The 19,880-nt window shown below is 38.5% G+C and overlaps 1 protein-coding gene across 1 annotated transcript in view; it reads right to left on the reverse strand.

Moving 5' to 3' along the window:
• The window catches only part of LOC132397545 (low-affinity Na(+)/H(+) antiporter NhaS1-like), a 122,289-nt gene that overhangs the window by 56,774 nt on the left and 45,635 nt on the right, over positions 1 to 19,880 (reverse strand). The window contains exons 11-12 of the mRNA XM_059976371.1: positions 3,159 to 3,264; positions 1,373 to 1,500 (exon numbers count right to left, since the gene is read on the reverse strand). Of these exons, the coding sequence (XP_059832354.1) occupies positions 1,373 to 1,500; positions 3,159 to 3,264 (234 nt within the window). The remainder of the gene's footprint in view (positions 1 to 1,372; positions 1,501 to 3,158; positions 3,265 to 19,880) is intronic.

The raw sequence follows: 19,880 nt of genomic DNA on the forward strand, positions 1-19,880 counted from the left end.
TGGGAATGCAGGCCCAGTTTTGACTTTACCTTCTAATAGAGGTGCACATCTCTCATTGGTACCATAATGATGTATTCAATTAAAATATTTTAACCTATAACCCAACTAAACAATAACGCTTAATCAAACAATATGTATACGAGATTACTCAAATATTACAGAATTATTAAATACACAGCACTGCTCCCTGCTCAGCTATAAACACCAACTCAATAGAGAATGCATCTCAACTATATACACCATATACTATATAACAGAACTACTATTTGCAGACATCCACAGCATAGTATTTTTTTTAATTGTCCCATTCAGTCTTAAAGATTTAATCACTGCAGAGGATTCCTTACTCTGGTCGGATAACATCTTTCCTGACAAGGGAGAGCACTGTGCTTGGCAGGTGAAACTTGTGGCTGTGAGACAATCTCAGTTTCTGGAACCTCCTCCATGGTTGTTGCAGGAGTTGATTGAGACTGCAGGAAGTGGATCCCTTTCTTTTTCTTTCTCATGTTCCTTCTCTCGCTCACACACCGTTTTTTCTCTCCATCTCGTCCCTCCTGTTTCTTCTTCTAGTTTGTGCACCTTGATCTTGGGAATATCCATTTAGTTCACTGGAGTATCCTCTTATTAGTCCTTCTATTGCTCCCTTTACAATTTAATCTCTCCTCTTGGTTGCCTCATCCACAACATCATGTGACAAATCCTCTGTTTTCACATCTCCATTGACTCCTTTTGTTTTGGTTTTCCATTCATCCAGCTGGGCTTTCATCTTTGCATCTACTTTTACAAGCAGCCATTTGTCTGCCACTTGAAGTTCATGCAATAACCTTAATGCATGCATATTCTGGGCCTTCGTACTCAAAAAAAGCTGAATGCTTGAAACTTTCCCCAAGTTCCTTGAATTCTTGCAGCTTAAAAACCAAGCTACATTTCACAAGTAACTGCCTGATTAATATACCTGAAGCTTTCTGATATGTTGCCTACAAAAATCATTGCTGTTGGACCACTGCTTTCCTCACTTTCATGCTTCCTCTGAGCAGCATGGTCATTCCTTGGTCCAATATGCTTTCCAACCAGAGCCACAGAGATTGGTATCAATGTATGTTTTTATACTGTAAATCTCAAGGCAACACAATCCTGTGTCACTCTTGAAATGAAATATCTTTATTGTCATTGCATAGTACAATTAAAGTATTATTTAAAGTAGCAATATAACAAATTTATGGATGATGCTTGATCGATTGGTTCAAAGCAATTATAGCTCTGGGGAAAAAGCTATTTTTCAGTTTGGAAGTGCAAGCATAGAAAATCTTATAACGTCTGCCAGATGGAAGAAGTTCAAACAGATGATTGCATGGGTGTGTATTGTCCTTACAGACGCTTGTAGCTTTCCTTAGGCAGCGTGAGCTGTAGGTGTTCTCCAGGGCTGGGAGCTGTGTCCTGATGATCTTCTGTGCGCTAGAGACGACCCGCTGAAGTGCTTTCTTATCAGCTGCTGTACAACTGAGATACCACACAGAGATACAATATGTTAAAATACAAAAATACAACTGCAGATGCTGTGGATCAAAGAATACGTACACAACGCTGGAAGAACTCAGCAGGTCAGGCAGCATCCGTGAGAAAAGTGTAGCCAACATTTCGGGCCAAGACACTTCATCATGAATGGGGGGGGGGGGGGGGGGGAGGGAGGGCTGAAGCCTTATAGTGGATAGTGACTTTAATGTGGGAGAGGACCAATCTCTCAAAGCACTTCATTATTGTTAGTGTGAGGGCAACCAGACGGTAGTCATTCAAATTGTTGATGTTTGTTTTCTTCGAGACAAGCACAATGATGGCTGACTTCAGGCACTTGGGGACAGTTGCCCGAGATAGAGACGGATTGAAAATTCTCGGAAATGCATCAGCCAGTTGTTCAGCACAGTCTTTAAGTACCCATCCTGGAACACCATCTGGGCCTGCAGCTTTTTGTGGATTGACAAACTGCAGCGCGCGCTGTACATCATGTGTGCTCAGTGTAAGATCCTGTTCATCCTCTATAGTCTAGATTCTTGCACTCCACACATTGTTGTCAATTTCAAACCGGCCAAAGAAGGTATTGAGTTCATTGGCTAGTGTGACATCACTGTGGGGGCAGACAGGGTTACTCTTGTGGTCAGTAATAGCCCTGATGCCTTGCCACATCCTCCGATTGTTAGCATTGTTTCAGTGGTCCTCTACCTGTTGCCTGTGGATGTCTTTGACTTTTTTTATGCCTTCTTTCAGGTTTGACCTGGCAACACTATATGCTGAGGCATCACCAGATTTAAAAGCATTATTGTGTGCTTTTAAAAGATTTTGTACCTCTTTATTCATCCACAGTTTCTGGTCTGGAAATATCCTTATTTTCTTGTCTTCTGTTACACTGTCTACACAACTGTTTGTGTAAAAACGCACAGTGGATGTGTACTCCTCCAAATTCACCTCTGTGCCGTGGGTAGCCTGTTGTGCAAACAGGCCCTAGTGGATTTTTTTTTATCAACAGCATGCAGATTAGTGCACTTTTTGAAACTGCAACTTGACATTTTCGTATACTTTTATGCTTGTCTATTTGATATGCTCTTTGTACCTACATTGTTGTATTTTCTGCCATTGTCAGTTTTAAACATGCAATGATCTTGTGTACATAAGCTCTGCCACAGCAGTAACACAATTTGTTCAGCCAGGCTGGTTTCTGTTTGGATGCTGCAACTTTGCTCATGCTTTTATTGTTAACTACAACTCTGTGGCATCTGTCTGCTGTTTCCATTGAAACAGCGATTTCCATGGCTCGTTTGAACGCAAACAGTGTTTCAGTTAGAAGCTATTTTTGAATGCTTTCTTTTAAGATTCCACAAGCTAAACAATCTCTTAAATTTATCAACAAGCCCATTACCAAACTGACAACACTCAGACAATCTCTTCAATTCAGCCACATACACTGAAAGCGACTCCCCTTCTTTTTGATTCTGCTTATGAAACAAAAAATTTTCTGAAATCAACAATGGCTTTGGTTCTAAGTGTTCCTGCATTACCTGTGCAATAGCAACAAAGCTCATTTCTGATGGTTTGGTTGGAGCAGTCAAACTCTGAAGCAAATTGTATGCCTTTAAACTAATGAACTCAGCAAAATTGGCACTCACTTCTCATTGGCTAGTTCATTTGCATCAAAATACTTCTCCAATAGTTCAGTATACATGAGCCAATTATCCATTGTGCAAACAAACTCAATCTTTCCAAGGTATCCAGCTATTTCAGATTTTTTTTAATGATTAGTATCATCCAGTACTCACACTTTATGAACCCTGAATTCTTCTGTTTACTGACTTTTTAAAAAAAGTTGATCATGTCTTAAATACACAACATGGTGTGCAATGCGTTCCTTTCCTATCGGCTTGAGCTTGTTCATGAGGCGCTGTGCAAAACACTGCTGTACTTTTTTGATCTAGAAAAGCACAAGTAACCACTATTTTGTTATCCTTCTGAGACTTCACATGAATTGGAATTACAGGAAGTTTACAATAATGATCACCAACCCCAGCAAGACCAATAGATACTAGGGCAGTACTTGCAACTGTGTTTGTTTCTTTCATGGTTTATTTTGAATCTGCACCCTTTTCATCAGCTCCAGGCTCAGTTTCAGTTTCACTGTCCATAGTAGCCACAGTAGTAGCAAAGCTGCTTCCTTTAGCTTGAGAACAAAATTGTGATGCAGTTTTGTTCACACTTTTTTTTACTGTTGGTAATGTACCATTGTATTTCTTTCTAAACACTAGATGTGCAGCAGTCTCCTCTTGCATTTCAATAAAGTCAATATCAGTAAAAAAAACCTTAAGATCATGCCTTTCTTACAGTTCATACACCACTGATCTGCATTCTTTCAAATTTTCATCGAGCAATTTATTTACGACACATTAGCAGGCATCTTCAACTCATTCATGTCCTAATATGAAGACTGCCGTAAATAATTTACCCGATGAAAATTGGAAAGAATGCAGATCGGCAAATTCCATAGCACTACAACAACTTCTAAGAAAAAGATTGTGATCTTGAAGATCTTTTACGTCTTATAATTTGATACACTGTCAAGAAAGAGCCTTTCCAATGTAGGCCGCAGCAATTACATATTTGTCATTAAAGCATTTCTATAGTAAAGCTTTGGCCCTCAGATATCTTCCTCCAGGACAGCTTGAATACAATTTTTGACAAGCTCAAAGGTAACTTCCAGTGTACTCTGAGAAAATAGAGATGGTCACCACAATCTTCAGTCTTGCCTTCAATGCTATTCTTGAAAGCCCTCATAAATGAATGATACAGCAATGGATCACCATCAAAGATTTGAATCTCTTAGGGCAGAAATGTAATGCATTGTTGTTGCAACACCGTGCTTATTATTTCTTTTCGTGTCCTTATGGTCTCCAGTGCAGCATTTAGAACTCTGTCATCTGAAACACGAGTGCCATCATACGATAAATCAATGATTTCAGAAGTATCTTGTGCCAATGGATATGCTCTAGGTTCAGAATACCTCCCTCGTGCAGGCTGAGAGTGAACTACACCTTAGGGTTCAAACTCGTGGCTCATAGACCTTTGATTGCCAAATGTATCCACCTAGACATCAAGTATGCTGGGTTTCCTATGTCCATGCGAACACAGGAACTCTCACCAGAGAACTGCTCTGCTGGAGCACATTTAGTACCCATAACATTTGCAGCCCTTTGCACTTTGACTCTGGCCATCTTGGCTACAATTTTTTCCTGTAACTTAAACTCCTCCATTTTCCTTCAAAACTGTTCAACCTTTTCCTCCAAGACAGGCTTATCCCACAATATTTGTTGTCTTGCATATAACTCAGCTAAATCAGCCTCCATTCCACTGCATACCAATGCGCTATTAGACAAACAGGGCATTTTGCTAACAAGAGAACTTGCTTCGTGCATATTAGATACACTCTCTTCAATGTGTACACCATCCTGTAATTCATCACCTTTATTAGTAGTCACAGCTTGCTTGACTTTGTAAATATTTTCATTTGCCCCAGGAAACTGACCTTCAATATTGCAAGCAACACACACAAAATGCTGGGTCAGCTGGAGATGCTCATGGAGTGAGTACTGTTTTGGATTCACTCCATAACCTTTACTTTTTTTTAACCTTTGATCACCCTTATTCAGCTTATTTTTACCTATACCGAAAGTTACTTTGTTAATTTTTTTTTGAACTTACTGCCAAGAGTTTGTTGTGAACTTTTGAAGATATGCAAACAGAAATGTCTCTCAGGTCTAAGGGATGAGAACCCGGACGCAATCCGAACGGTAACGGAAAGAAGCAGGCTCCGCCACAACAAACTCAATTAACTTGTTTATGGAGGTTTTGGATAAAAAATTTGATGAACTACAACAATTTTTTAAATAAGATATAAAGGCTTTTCAAGAGTACATGGTTAAGACGGGTTCAGTAATTAAACAGCAACAAGCTCTTATCGCGTCTCTGCAAGAAGATGCTCGGAAGCGAGATTTGACTATTGAAAAATTGCAACAGGATTTAACTTCGACCATTAAGCTGATGGAAGCCCTTAAAGCCAAGAGTGACGATTTTGAGAATCGGTCCAGAAGACAGAACCTACGTATACTTGGTCTTCCAGACGGCATAGAAAAAGATGACCCTTCGAAATATTTTGCTCAACTATTAAAAGAAGCGTTTCCAACGATTTTCCCGAATAACCCTCCTTTATTGGATCGGGTACATAGAATTCGGCGCCGATCACCGAGTGCTACAGACAAACCTTCGGTGGTAATTGTCCGGTTCCATTATGTACATGACAAAGAACAACTTATACGTGCAGCTCGTCGGGCAGGAATGATTAAATTCAAAGAATACTGCTTCCGCCTGGTCGAAGACTTTAGCCCTGACCTTTTAAAAAGAAGGCTTCTTTTTAAACCGTTGATGGCTGAATGTTATGAGAAAAATCTGAAACCTGCGCTTCTATACCCTGCGAAGCTTCGAATATCTCCGTCGAATGCTCCACGACAGGTTTTACTTTCAACTTCAGAAGTGAGAAAATATCTGGAGGAGAACTTCCCTACTGCTACAGACACCAGTCTCTAATAAATGAACGATTCTGATCATGTAAGATGGTTCTCGATCTCTTAAACCAGAATTAACATCTGGTTATTGGTGTAGGTTCATCCTATACTTTATACTTAAGTTAAAGCATGTTTTTGTCATATTAATTGTTCTGCCTTATACACTTTAACCATTATACTACATTCTTGTCCATTAACTTTGTTCCTTCGAAGGTATATTTTTAATTCTTTGAAGGTGAATTTTTCTTTGATTAAGATGGTGGTTTTTTGAAAAAGATTTTTAGTTTTGCTTAAGATGGCGTTTTTTTTTTCTTTCTTTTATCTTCTTCCTACAATGCATCGCTTATCATAGCTTAAATATTTTTTGTTTTGTCTGGGCTAGAGCCCGATTTATAATTTTTTTTAGTGACTATATTCTTTTTTTTTACAACTAACTATACTTAGAAATATGTTTTTTATTATAGCGATTTTAATTTTTAAAGTTGGGGTGATTCTTTTATATATATCCTTTATATATGGAGTGTTCTTCAGCTGACATGGGGGTAGAATTAGTCTTACTTTTTCCTTTTTTAAGTCATATTTTGGCTTTTTCTCTTTTTCTTGGGGGTGGGGGGGATGGTCTGTTTTCTAATTCTATTTTTTTTGCATCAGTTTGTGTTAGTTTTTTTTATTTGGGCTGTTTTTGAACTTCAAATATGTCTGTGTTGTCATCACTTCTGGGTCTTCTCTTTACTTTTGTTCCTCTTCTGGGTGCATGAGTTTATAAGTTGGTTAACCCTTTCTATACCAAAGGGTTGATTTTAGAATTATGGCTCAGACCATCAATTTTGTGTCTTGGAATACTAATGGTTGAATCATCCAATTAAACGAAAGAAGATTTTCAAAGTATTCCAAAGACTTAATGCTCATATCATTTTTGTACAAGAAACTCATGTGAGGAAGGAGGACAAATTTCGTTTTTTTAGATTTTGGCGAGGTCAACAGTATCATGCAAATTCGAATGCTAAAGTAAAAGGAGTTTCAATTTTTATTGACTCCTCTATTCCATTTGTTCAACATGATATTTTTTCGGATCCGAATGGTAGATTTTTGTTAATTATGGGTTTACTTTGTAATAAAAAGGCTGCTTTGGTTAATGTTTATGCTCCAAATGTGGATTGTCCTGACTTTTTTAAGTCCTTATTTACCTCTTTACCCAATCTAAATGAATATAAGTTAATAATGGGTGGTGACTTTAATTGCTGTTTAAATCCTTTGATGGATAAATCTTTATCTATTCAGACTTTACCTAATAAGTCGGCCACTTGTATTAACTCTTTTTTGACTGACAATGGAGTTTTTGATATTTGGAGATTTCAGCATCCTAAAGACAAACAGTTTTCTTTTTTCTCACATGTTTATCACTCTTATTCGAGAATTGTTTATTTTTTTGTAGACTCTTGTTTTATTCCATTGGTAATCGGTTGTAACTATGATATTACAGCTATCTCTGATCATGCTCCATTATTACTTTCTATGAAATTTACGGATACAGCTTCTAATGCCAGACAATGGCGATTTGACTCTACCTTATTGCAAGACTCTGACTTTATAAAATTTATGGAGGAGCAGATCGACTTCTTCTTCTCAACTAATTCTACAGATGATATCTCTTGCGGAACACTTTGGGACACTTTTAAAGCGTATATACGTGGACAGATTATTTCTTATTCTGTTGGTTTGAGGAAACGTACTAAGATGGAAACTCTTTTATTGGTTGATAAAATTAAAGAGATTGATAAGAAATATTCGATTGCTCCTAGTAAGGAGCTTTACAAACAAAGGGTTGAACTTCAATTGGAACATAGTTTATTACTTACATCCTCGATTGAAAATCAATTAATGAAAACTAGATCTGATTTTTATATACATAGTGATAAATCTGGTAAACTGTTAGCTAGTCAATTGAAGAATGCTTTGGTTAAACGTCAAATCACTAAGATTTGTCAGCAGAATGGGAATCTGACAGTTAACCATGATGAGATAAATAAGGCATTTCAAGACTTCTATACCTCCCTGTATCAATCTGAATTTCCTCAAGATCATAATACCATGTCTGATTTTCTTGGGAAATTAAATTTTCCAAGATTATCATCTGATGATCTTTTAATATTGGATACTCCTATTACGGATGTAGAAATTAAAGGGGCTATTTCCTCAATGAATTCTGGGAAAGCACCAGGTCCAGATGGTTATACAGTTGAATTTTTAAAAATTTTTTCCGCTACTCTTTCCCCTTGGTTAGGTAAGGTTTTTGAGGAAGCCATTAGATTGGGGAATTTGCCACAATCTTTTTATAGAGCTTCCATTTCTCTAATATTGAAGAAAGATAAAGACCCTACTAACTGTGCTTCCTATAGACCAATATCTTTATTGAATGTAGACTCCAAGATTTTTTCCAAGTTACTAGCATCTAGATTGGAGAAGGTATTACCCAAAATTATTTCAGATGATCAAACTGGTTTTATTAAAAATCGCTATTCTTTTTTTAACATTAGGAGATTGTTGAATATTGTTTATACTCCCTCACATGACACTTCAGAATGCGTGATTTCATTAGACGCGGAGAAAGCATTTGATAGAGTTGAATGGCCTTATTTATTTAATGTGTTGGAGAAGTTTAATTTTAGTCCGATATTTATATCATGGATTAAATTGATTTATCATACTCCAGTAGCCTCAGTGTTTACCAATAATCAAAGAAATCCCTCTTATCGCCTATTTCGGGGCACTAGACAAGGATGTCCTCTTAGTCCATTACTATTTAACATTGCCTTAGAACCTTTGGCAATTGCCATCAGACAATCACAGGATATTTTGGGTATTAATCGTGGGACAGACATTCATAAGTTATCTTTGTATGCAGATGATTTATTACTATTCATTTCTAACCCGGAGAAATCCATCCCAGCAGTTTTATCATTATTGGCTCAATTTAGTGAGTTTTCTGGGTATAATTTAAATCTTAATAAAAGTGAATTGTTTCCTTTGAATAAACAGGTCCCAATTTATGGAAATTTACCTTTTAAATTAGTTAATGATTCTTTTACTTATTTAGGGATCAAAATCACAAAAAACCATAAAGATTTATTTAGATTTAATTTTTTACCCTTAATTGATCAGATTAAAGGTTTGTTCACCATTATCTTTATCCCTAATAGGTAGGATTAATGCTATTAAGATGGTTATTTTACCTGTTTTTATATATTTTTCAAGCGATACCAATTTTTGTCCCGAAATCTTTTTTTACTAATGTTGACTCAAAAATTTCTTCATATATATGGCAGAATAAAAATCCCAGGTTAGGTAAAATATATTTACAGAAGACAAAAAAGGAAGGCGGTTTAGCATTACCTAATTTCAGATTTTATTATTGGGCAGTTAATATTAGATACTTGTTATGCTGGTTGAAAGATGGGGGTGGATCTTTCGGCCCTTGTTGGGTGAGTTTAGAAATTAAATCTGTATCAGCTTATGCTCTGGATTCTATTTTAGGGACTTCTCTCCCTTTTGCTCTTTCTAAATTGCCAAAACGAATTGACAACCCGATAGTTAAACATACTTTGCGTATATGGTTTCAATTTCGGAGATTTTTTGGGTTGACTCAATTCGTTTTAAATAGTCCTATTGTATCTAATTGTTTTTTCCACCCTTCCATTATAGATCAAGCTTATTCGGCTTGGAAAACTAAGGGATTACTAAGATTTTCTGATTTATTTTTGGACAATTGTTTCATGTCTTTTGAGCAATTATCCAACAAATATAACTTGCCTAGATTTCATTTTTTTAGATATTTACAGATTAGACATTTTTTAAGTTCTGTACTCCCTACGTTTCCAAATTTTGTGCCTTCAGATATTTTGGAGAGTTTATTTGAATTAGACCCTTTTCAAAAAGGGCTTATTTCAAAACTTTATAATATAATTATGAAGATACGTTCAGAGCCTCTTTATAAGACTAAAAAGGATTGGGAAAGAGAGCTTAGCCTTATTATTTCTAGTGAGAATTGGGATAGAATTCTTCAATTAGTTAATACATCATCGTTATGTGCCAAACATTCATTAATACAATTTAAGGTCGTACATAGGGCCCATATGTCCAAGGATAAATTAGCTCATTTTTACTCTCATATTAGTCCTATTTGTGATAGATGTCAATCTGAAATTGCGTCTTTAACTCATATGTTTTGGTCTTGTTCATTTCTGGAGAAATATTGGAAAGATATTTTTGATATTATTTCTGCGGTTTTGAATATTGATTTACAACCTCATCCTATTACCGCAATTTTTGGTTTACCAATGTTAGACTGACTGCATTTATCTTCTTCTGCCCGTCGAATGATTGCATTTCTAACTCTGATGGCTAGAAGATCTATATTGTTGAATTGGAAAGAAATTAATCCTCCCACTGTATTTAATTGGTTCTCTTAAACTATGTTATGTTTAAATTTAGAAAAAATTAGAAGTGGTGTTTTTGAGACTTCTATTAAATTTGAAAAGTTATGGAGACCATTTATTCAACAATTTCATATGATGTAATATGACCCTGTGCCAAGTTCATTTGATTTCCCAGCTTTTAGCTTATGTATGTTGAGAGGATCGGAAGTGACGGCATTGATGAATACTTATTCTTGTGAGATATTATAAACAGCCCCCTTTTTTTCTCTCTCTTTTTTTTGCTTCTTTTTTCTTCTATATTAGTTATTAGTTATTAGATTAGTAGATTAGCTAGTTTTGCATTATATATATATTTTTTTTTCTTTTTTCTGTTTTTTTATATCATATATTATGAAATATTTAGACTTACCATGTTCATACATATATTTTATGACTTATGTCTTGGTAAACTCATTTATATTGTAACTATTATGTATGTTTTTTTTCATATGTAATGGAATTTGTATGTTTGTAATTTCTTTATCAATATATCATTTGTATTCTGTCCATATTACTAATAATAATAAAAAAATTTAGAAAGAAAAGAAAGACAAAATGCTGGTGGAATGCAGCAGGCTAGGCAGCATCTACAGGAAGAAGTACAGACGATGTTTCGGGTCGAGACCCTTTGTCAGGACTAACAGAAAAAAGAGGTAGTAAGAGATTTGAAAGTGGGAGGGGGAGGGGGAGGCCCAAAATAATAGGAAAAGACAGAGGGGGAGGGGTGAAGCTAAGAGCTGGAAAGTTGATTGGCAAAAGGGATACAAGGCTGGTGAAGGGGGAGTATCATAGGACAGAAGGCCTTGGAAGAAAGAAAGGGGGAAGGGAACACCAGAGAAAGAAGGAGAACAGGCAAGGAGTTATTGTGAGAGGGAAAGAGAGAAAAAAAATTAAAAATTAGGGATGGGGTAAGAAGGGGAGGAGGGGCATTAACAGAAATTAGAGAAATTGATGTTCATGCCACCAGGTTGGAGGCTACCCAGACAGAATATAAGGTGTTGTTCCTCCAACCTGAGTGTGACTTCACCTCGACAGTAGAGGAGGCCACGGATTGACATATATATACACACACACACACACACAATGCTGGTGGAACACAGCAGGCCAAGCAGCATGGTCATTTAATCATTCTCTCAGCTTCAAGGTCACTGTTTCTAGCTGAACTGATTTTGTCTTCCAAGTGTGGAAATGAGACAAAACAATGGAAGTTTTAGCTCAGCTTTTCAACCGATAGAAGCAATTATTTCAGGTCTTCAGCATTTCAACAGAACCAACTTTAGGTAAACGCCACTATACAACTTTTCAGTTCAACTCAGTTGGACACAGTAATGGTTGACCACTTCAGAATTGTTTTAAATCCAAGCACAGCATGATCATACTTGCCACAAGCTGCTCCAGGCTGATGCTTTCAATTTCTCAGACACATCCTAGTGGTGATATGTCCGAGAAATTGGTTTCACTGTCAAAATTTTTGCTGACAAAATGTAGTGGCAAAAAATTGATCCAACATCAAAACAGTTACCACCAGCCTGCAACTTCAGAAGGCATTGTTATACTTGAGTGACTCACCCTCAGCTTCAATGAATTGATTGTTATAGAAAAGAATTTTTTATTCCAATCCTTTATCGGCAATTAGCACACATACAATTTTAAAGCAATATTAAATATTAAGTGGTCAGCAAAGATACAACCCCTGCCGTCATAAGCTACACACTGCCGTAAACCCCCACTAATGCAAATGGTTACCACAATAAATGCGCAACACTACAAATAGAAAACAGATACATGGATCCTACACAAGCTTATACTTGGAATTGGCCTTGTACTTACACCAAATTCCCAATGGCCACAAATGTGAAAGGAGAATGGGGATTGTAATTTATTTTTAAAGAGTGCATTAAGTAAAATTAACTATTTCCTACTGATTTTGTATTTTATGCATTTGATCATTTTAAGAGGTCTTAAATCTTAGATAGTTCTAACAACCAGTGAACATTGCTATTGGTGGAGTTTGCTATTTACAATCAGAAGTTGCTGAAGTTAGAGACAGCTACCTTGAAGTTCTTGTAAGGGGGATTTGCTCTCCATAGGAACAGGATAATTGCTTAGATGATCCAATCTGAATAGATGCTGGATGTTCTGTACTTCAACTGCTTTTACTCACCTTGGAAGTATATTCCTTTGGAAACAGAAGAATCACCATCTCTAATTACCTAAGTACATTAAAAGCAAGCAACCTCCAGCAGCATATTATTGTTGCAAACAACACACACAAAATGCTGGTGGAACACAACAGGCCAGGCAGCATCTATAAGGAGAAGCACTGTCGACATTTCGGGCAGAGACCCTTCGTCAGGACTAACTGAAAGAAGAGATACTAAGAGATTTGAAAGTAGTGGGGGGAGGGGGAAATGCGAAATGATAGGAGAAGACCGGAGGGGGTGGAATGAAGCAAAGGGCTGGAAAGGTGATTGGCAAAAGTGATACAGAGCTGGAGAAGGGATCATGGGACAGGAGGCCTCGGGAGAAAGAAAGGGGAAGGGGGGAGCACTAGAGGAAGATGGAGAACAGGCAGGGTGATGGGCAGAGAGAGAGAAAAAAAAACAACTAAATATGACAGGGATGGGGTAAGGGGAGAAGGGGCATTAATGTAAGTTAGAGAAGTCAATGTTCATGCCATCAGGTTGGAGGCTACCCAGCCGGTATATAAGGTATTGTTCCTCCAACCTGAGTTTGGATTCATTTTGACAGTAGAGGAGACCATGGATAGACATATCAGAATGGGAATGGGACGTGGAATTAAAATGTGTGGCTACTGGGAGATCCTGCTTTCTCTGGCGGACCGAGCGTAGGTGTTCAACAAAACGGTCTCCCAGTCTGCGTCGGGTCTCACCAATATATAAAAGGCCATACTGGGAGCACCAGATGCAGTATACCACACCAGCCAACTCACAGGTAAAGCGTCGCCTCACAGGTGAAGAATTAATTCTCCATAACTTCTGCCACCTCCAACAGGATCCCACAACCAAGCACATCTTTCCCTCCCCCCCCCCCCACTTTCTGCATTCCACAGTGATCGTTCCCTACGCATCTCCCTTGTCCACTCATCCCCCCCATCCCTTCCCACCGATCTCCCTCCTGGCACTTATCCTTGTAAGCAGAACAAGTGCTACACCTGCCCTTACACTTCCTCCCTCACCACCATTCAGGGCCCCAGACAGTCCTTCCAGGTGAGGTGACACTTCACCTGTGAGTCGGCTGGTGTGGTATACTGCGTCCGGTGCTCCGGGTGCAGCCTTTTATATATTGGTGAGACCCGACGCAGACTGGGAGACCGTTTCGCTGAACACCTACGCTCGGTCCGCCAGAGAAAGCAGGAACTCCCAGTGGCCACACATTTTAATTCCACGTCCCATTCCCATATGTCTATCCATGGCCTCCTCTACTGTCAAAATGAATCCAAACTCAGGTTGAAGGGACAACACCTTATATACCAGCTGGGTAGCCTCCAACCTGATGGCATGAACATTGACTTCTCTAACTTCCGTCAATGCCCCTCCTCCTCTTCTTACCCCATCCGACATATTTAGTTGTTTGTTTTTTTTCTCTCTCTCTGCCCATCACCCTGCCTGTTCTCCATCTCCCTCTGGTGCTCCCCCCTCCCACTTTCTTTCTCCCGAGGCCTCCTGTCCCATGATCCTTTCCCTTCTCCAGCTCTGTATCACTTTTGCCAATCACCTTTCCAGCTCTTTGCTTCATTCCACCCCCTCCGGTCTTCTCCTATCATTTCGCATTTCCCCCTCCCCCCACTACTTTCAAATCTCTTAGTATCTCTCCTTTCAGTTAGTCCTGACGAAGGGGCTCGGCCCGAAACGTCGACAGTGCTTCTCCTTATAGATGCTGCCTGGCCTGCTGTGTTCCACCAGCATTTTGTGTGTTTTGTTTGAATTTCCAACATTTGCAGATTTCCTCGTGTTTGCATATTATTGTTGGTCTGGATAAACCTGCTTTCACCTCTGCAATCTGCAAAAAGCATAACAAGCAACAACCACACCATGTGGGAGTCATACCTCAGAAGATGGTTGTAGTTGCAAGTTAATCATTCTACCCCTGGATATTAATGCAGGAGTACATCATACATCTCTTTGGTACAATCATCCTCATCCATGACTTTCCTTCCATCTTAAGATCTGAATTGGGTATGATCATTGAACATTACGCAATATTGAATTCTATTTACAGCTCAGTGAATGAAGCATGCAGCAAGCCCAAGAGCAAGTCATGAGCTGCTAAGAGGCAAGTAGCAAAAGTATCAAGCAATACCGGTCGGCCGTACAAAAGTACAAAGGGTGAGAACCCAAGGATGCTTGAGATACTTCCCGATATGGAAAAAAAAAAGTAATGGTAGCCACTTGTCCTAATCTTTCCCCACATCAGACACAAATTTTATTAATAAGCACTCCAACATTTGATTGATTTTCTCAACCAGACCGTTCATCTCTAGTTGGTTTGGAGTGGTCTTCAAGGCTATGGTCCCCCAGCTTCTTATGCAGACAAGCCATCAGTCATAAGGGGACATTTGTTCTTTGGTCAATAAGGAACTCCTCAGGAATACTCACATAGAAACATAGAAAACCTACAGCACAATACAGGCCCTTCAGCCCACAATGCTGTGCCAAATATGTACTTACTTTAGAAATTACCTAGGGTTACCCATAGGCCTTTATTTTTTCTAAACTCCATGTACCTATCCAAAAGTCTCTTTCCACCTCCAACACTGTCACTGGCAGCCCATTCCACACACTCACCACTCTGTGTAAAATGCTTACCCCTGACATTTCCTCTGTACCTATTTCCAAGCACCTTAAAATTGTGCCTTCTCATGCTAGCCATTTCAGCCCTAGGAAAAAAGCCTCTGACTATCCACACGATCAATTCCTCTCATCATGTTATACACCTCTATCAGGTCACCTCTCATCCTCCCTCTCTCCAAGGAGAAAAGGCCAAGTTCACTCAACCTATTCTCATAAGGCATGCTCCCCAATCCAGGCAACATCCTTGTAAATCTCCTCTGCACCCTTTCTACAGTTTCCATATCATTCCTGTAGTGAGGTGACCAGAACTGACCACAGTACTCCAAGTGGGGTCTGACCGGGTCCTATATAGCTGTAATATTACTTCTAGAGTCTTAAATTCAATCCCACAGTTGATGAAGGCCAAAGCACCATTTGCTTTCTTAACCACAGAGTCAACCTGCACAGCAGCTTTGAGCATCCTATGGACTCGGACCCCAAGATCCCTCTGATTCTCCACACTGCCAAGAGTCTTACCATTAATACTATATTCTGCCATCATATTTGACCTACCAAAATGAAGCACCTCACACTTTTGAGTTAAACTCCATCTGCCACTTCTCAGCCCAGTTTTGCATCCTATCGATACCTGCTGTAACCTCTGACAGCCCTCCACACTATTCATAACCCAAAATCTCTGAAGCCATCTCTGAAGCCATCTCTGAATGCTAAAATGAATACCATCAAGTTCAGAGGACAATTCAACTTTAGCCATCTGTTACAACAGTTTGTCTTGTAATATTTTAAGTTATATTAATTGTTTAAAGTTCCTCACCTATCCGCATGAATTTAAACTACTACTTCTCAAAATTCCATATTCCAGACTAATCAATAAAGAAAAATTCTTTGCAATCCAAGACAAAGTGACGAGATAAATCAGTGATTGGCCGAGTGGAAGAAAGTAGAGAGCAAATGTCAACATAGATTTTAAGAGGCTGAAGAGTTCTGTGTATTCCTTCTGCACAATTGGTAGGTCACTTACTTTTCAGTATATACTTTAGTGATAAAACTGTAGAGATCATAACTAAGAGGTTTTCAAATAAAACCAAAACTGACAATGTAATTTATAGTGAGGAAGAATAGTCAATGTTGCAGGAAAATATCAATGGACCTATTGGAAGAGCAAAGTAACGGATGACTTCAATCCAGGGATGTATTATTTTATGTATGTCAAGCAAAAAATGGAAAGATTGTTATCAAGAAATGTAGATAGACACAGAAATCTTAGAATATCTACCTATCTCCAAAGGCAGCAGCTTATGAAGAACGGTGGTTAAGTTGAGCTTAAAGATGAGCTCTTTGCTTCCTAATCTGTAGCAAAGTTCATGTTGCTGTGCAATTAGAAAAATGTATATAGTTTTGGTTACCATCTAACTGGAAGAATGCAGTAGCACCAGAGAAAATGGAAAAAAATTATAAGTACATTTCCAGAGAAAACATTTGGCACAGCACTGTGGGCCAAAGGGCCTGTATTGTGCTGTAGGTTTATGTTTCTACATTTCCAGAGATAGAGGATAATAATTGTAAGGATAGGTTTTCTGGGGAAGAACAAATTCTTTGAATCAAATGAGATTGTGGGGAAATTTAAATACATTGTGCAAAATTGTAAGTGTTGTAAATAAATGAAAAGAGCACCTGCTTCCTTTGGGGGAGTAATGGTTTTCTAGGGGACATAAGTTTTCTGGAGGTCACATTAAGGCCATTTAACAAACTGTTTCAAGATTAAGAAAGGAGTACAACAGGCTGCATTGGGTTACCCTACTTATTTAATCTACATTTAATCATCATGAGGAATGCTGGTATAGAGGACTCAAATGTTAGAATCAAAATTGCTGGATGAAATATTAACAACCTTAGATATGCAGATGATACTACTCTAATGACTCAGAGCGAGGAGGATCTGAGGAAGCTTCCGATCAAAATGCAAAAGTTGACTTCTTGCTCAATATTAGGAAAACCAAGATAATGTCATCTAGCACTGACGGATTTCGTCTTCCTGGGCTCAAAGGTTTCTACAGATGATAACTGCAGCCACAAAATTTAATAACGCTTTTTTCTGGGGAGGGCAGCAATAGCAAATTTAGATAAAATACTGAAGAGCAGAGACATAACATTGTCTACCAATATCCCTATAGTCAAGTCTATGGTATTTCTAGTTGTGATGTATAGCTGTGAGAGCTTGACTATTAGTAAAGGCTGATTTATACTTGTGCATACAGGCTATGCCGTAACCCTGAATTTCATTTCTGCATTGCTCTACTCCATAGCGAGCATGCGTTGGTGTGCGCCAAAACACTAGTTGGCTGTGGGGTTTCAATGCCACTGTGTTGCGTTTCTTCATGGAAGAGGAAATGCATTTCAAATATTTTCACATGTCGACAGGCAGATTTGACGATTTGGTTCATCTACTTTGCATTGGCATACAGACATGGCAGAGAAGCAGCAACCAGAAATGCGATGCTACCAAGCAGACAGTTGTTGCAGTCTGCGTCGCTGCAACATGTGAGTAACTTTTCTGGGGACATGCACGTCACCCTATGGCACAAGTATAAATCAGCCTTAAGGCTGAATACAAAAGAATTAACGCCCTTGAACTTGGATGCTGGAGGAAAGTGCTAAAAGTTCAATGGACAGCAAGAAGATCCAACAAGTCAATACTTGAAGAAAGCCAGGCTGTTTACTAGGAGGATTATGAGAGAAAAGCTCAAATATTTTGGCCACATCATGAGAAGACAGGATTCCTTGGAGAAGACTCTCATGTTAGGTAAAACAGAAGGTAAAGGAAGGAAAGGATGACAAAGGCTATGATGGAAAAGATAATATTACTCAGACATTGACCTTGGGGGATCTTAGAGACAGCTTCCAACAAGAAGGCTTACTGTGCAGGAGTGCATGAGGTCACAAAGAGTCAGACTCGACTTAACGACTGAACAACAAACTATTTAACTATGATCCCATTTTGGTATAATTTTAGAGGCGCCTTTTGTGAATCTGGTCTCAAACATCTGTTTTGTATCTCCACCAGTTACTTATTTTCCTAGCAACACACACAAAATCCTGGAGAAACTCAGCAGGCCTGGCAGCATCTATGGGAAAAAGTACAGTCGATGTTTTGGGCCGAGGCCCTTCGGCAGGACTGAAGAAAAAAAAGTTGAGTAGGTTTAAAAGGTGGGGGAGGGGAGAGAGAAACACAACACAAGAGGGAGAAACCAGGAAGGGGAGGGATGAAGTAAAGAGCTGGGAAGTTGATGAAAGATATACAGGGCTGGAGAAGGGGGAATCCGAAAGGAGAGAAAAGACCATAGAAGAAAGAAAAGGGGTAGGAACACAAAAAGCAGCAATGGGCAGGCAAGGAGAAAAGGTTAGAGAGGGAAAAGGGGATGTGCAAGCATTACTGGAAGTAATAGCCATTATTTTCCTATCTCATCTTCCAAAGAATATTTACACTTGTACTACCTTCAAATGTACAAGGAGAAACATGTAAAACCTTTCCACTCTGCCAACTGACTAAAAAAAAATCAGGTTTTGCTGCTTTGTAAAATTCTCTCAACACTCAGGATTACAGCTAATCTTCAAAGTTGATAAGCCTTTACTTTCAATTTTGTACCCTTCTTAACTTCATTTGTTGGCCGCAAATAAATAATTTCCACAATTACTTAACGGAATACATTTTTGCTGAGACTATTAGAAATTTCTTGAAATTTGACAGCAGCTACAATTAACTCTCATACCTTTTTGATCTCGTTTTCCAATCTACAATACTATGCTTTCTGATCATTCATTTGCCATAGTCGTTAATAAAAATTTAAGATTCACTTCTATAAAAAAAATTGCAGATGCTGGAAATTTAAATGAAGAACAATGGTGAAAACACTCGACAGATCAGACAGCATCTGTGCAGAAACAGTAGGTATTTTAATTTCAAATATTGTCTGTCTCTCTTTTCACAGACAGTACCTGATCTAATTGTTTTCAGTGTTTTCTACTTTCAGTTTGAACAAATTTGTCACTCTCAAAATGAATGCAAATCTGCTTTACACAAGAAATAACAGCAAAAGTTGATCATCAGGCCCATCCAGCCTGTTCTGGATTCAAATAGATCATGGCTGATCTGACTGTGGACTCAACTCCATCTACTTGCCTTTTCCCTGTAACCCTTAATTCCTATGCCGAACTCCTGATCTCCATCCTAAATCTATTCCCCCAAACCAAGGGGGCTTTGTATCCTAGTTCTAGTTTCACTCAACAATAGAAACAACATACCTTCCTCTGTATTACTGCCTCTTTCATAATTTTATGTTTCTACAAGATCCCCTCTTATTTTTATCAATTTCATCAAGTACATTTCCAGGCATTTCAATCGCTCTTCTAATATTTAACCCTCTCAACTCCAGAATCAACCTGGCAAACTTCCATTGCACTGTTTCCAAAGCCGGTCTAACTTTCCTCAG

This window comes from Hypanus sabinus, chromosome 7, assembly GCF_030144855.1.
Source record: "Hypanus sabinus isolate sHypSab1 chromosome 7, sHypSab1.hap1, whole genome shotgun sequence".
In the NCBI taxonomy this organism is placed as follows: domain Eukaryota; kingdom Metazoa; phylum Chordata; class Chondrichthyes; order Myliobatiformes; family Dasyatidae; genus Hypanus; species Hypanus sabinus.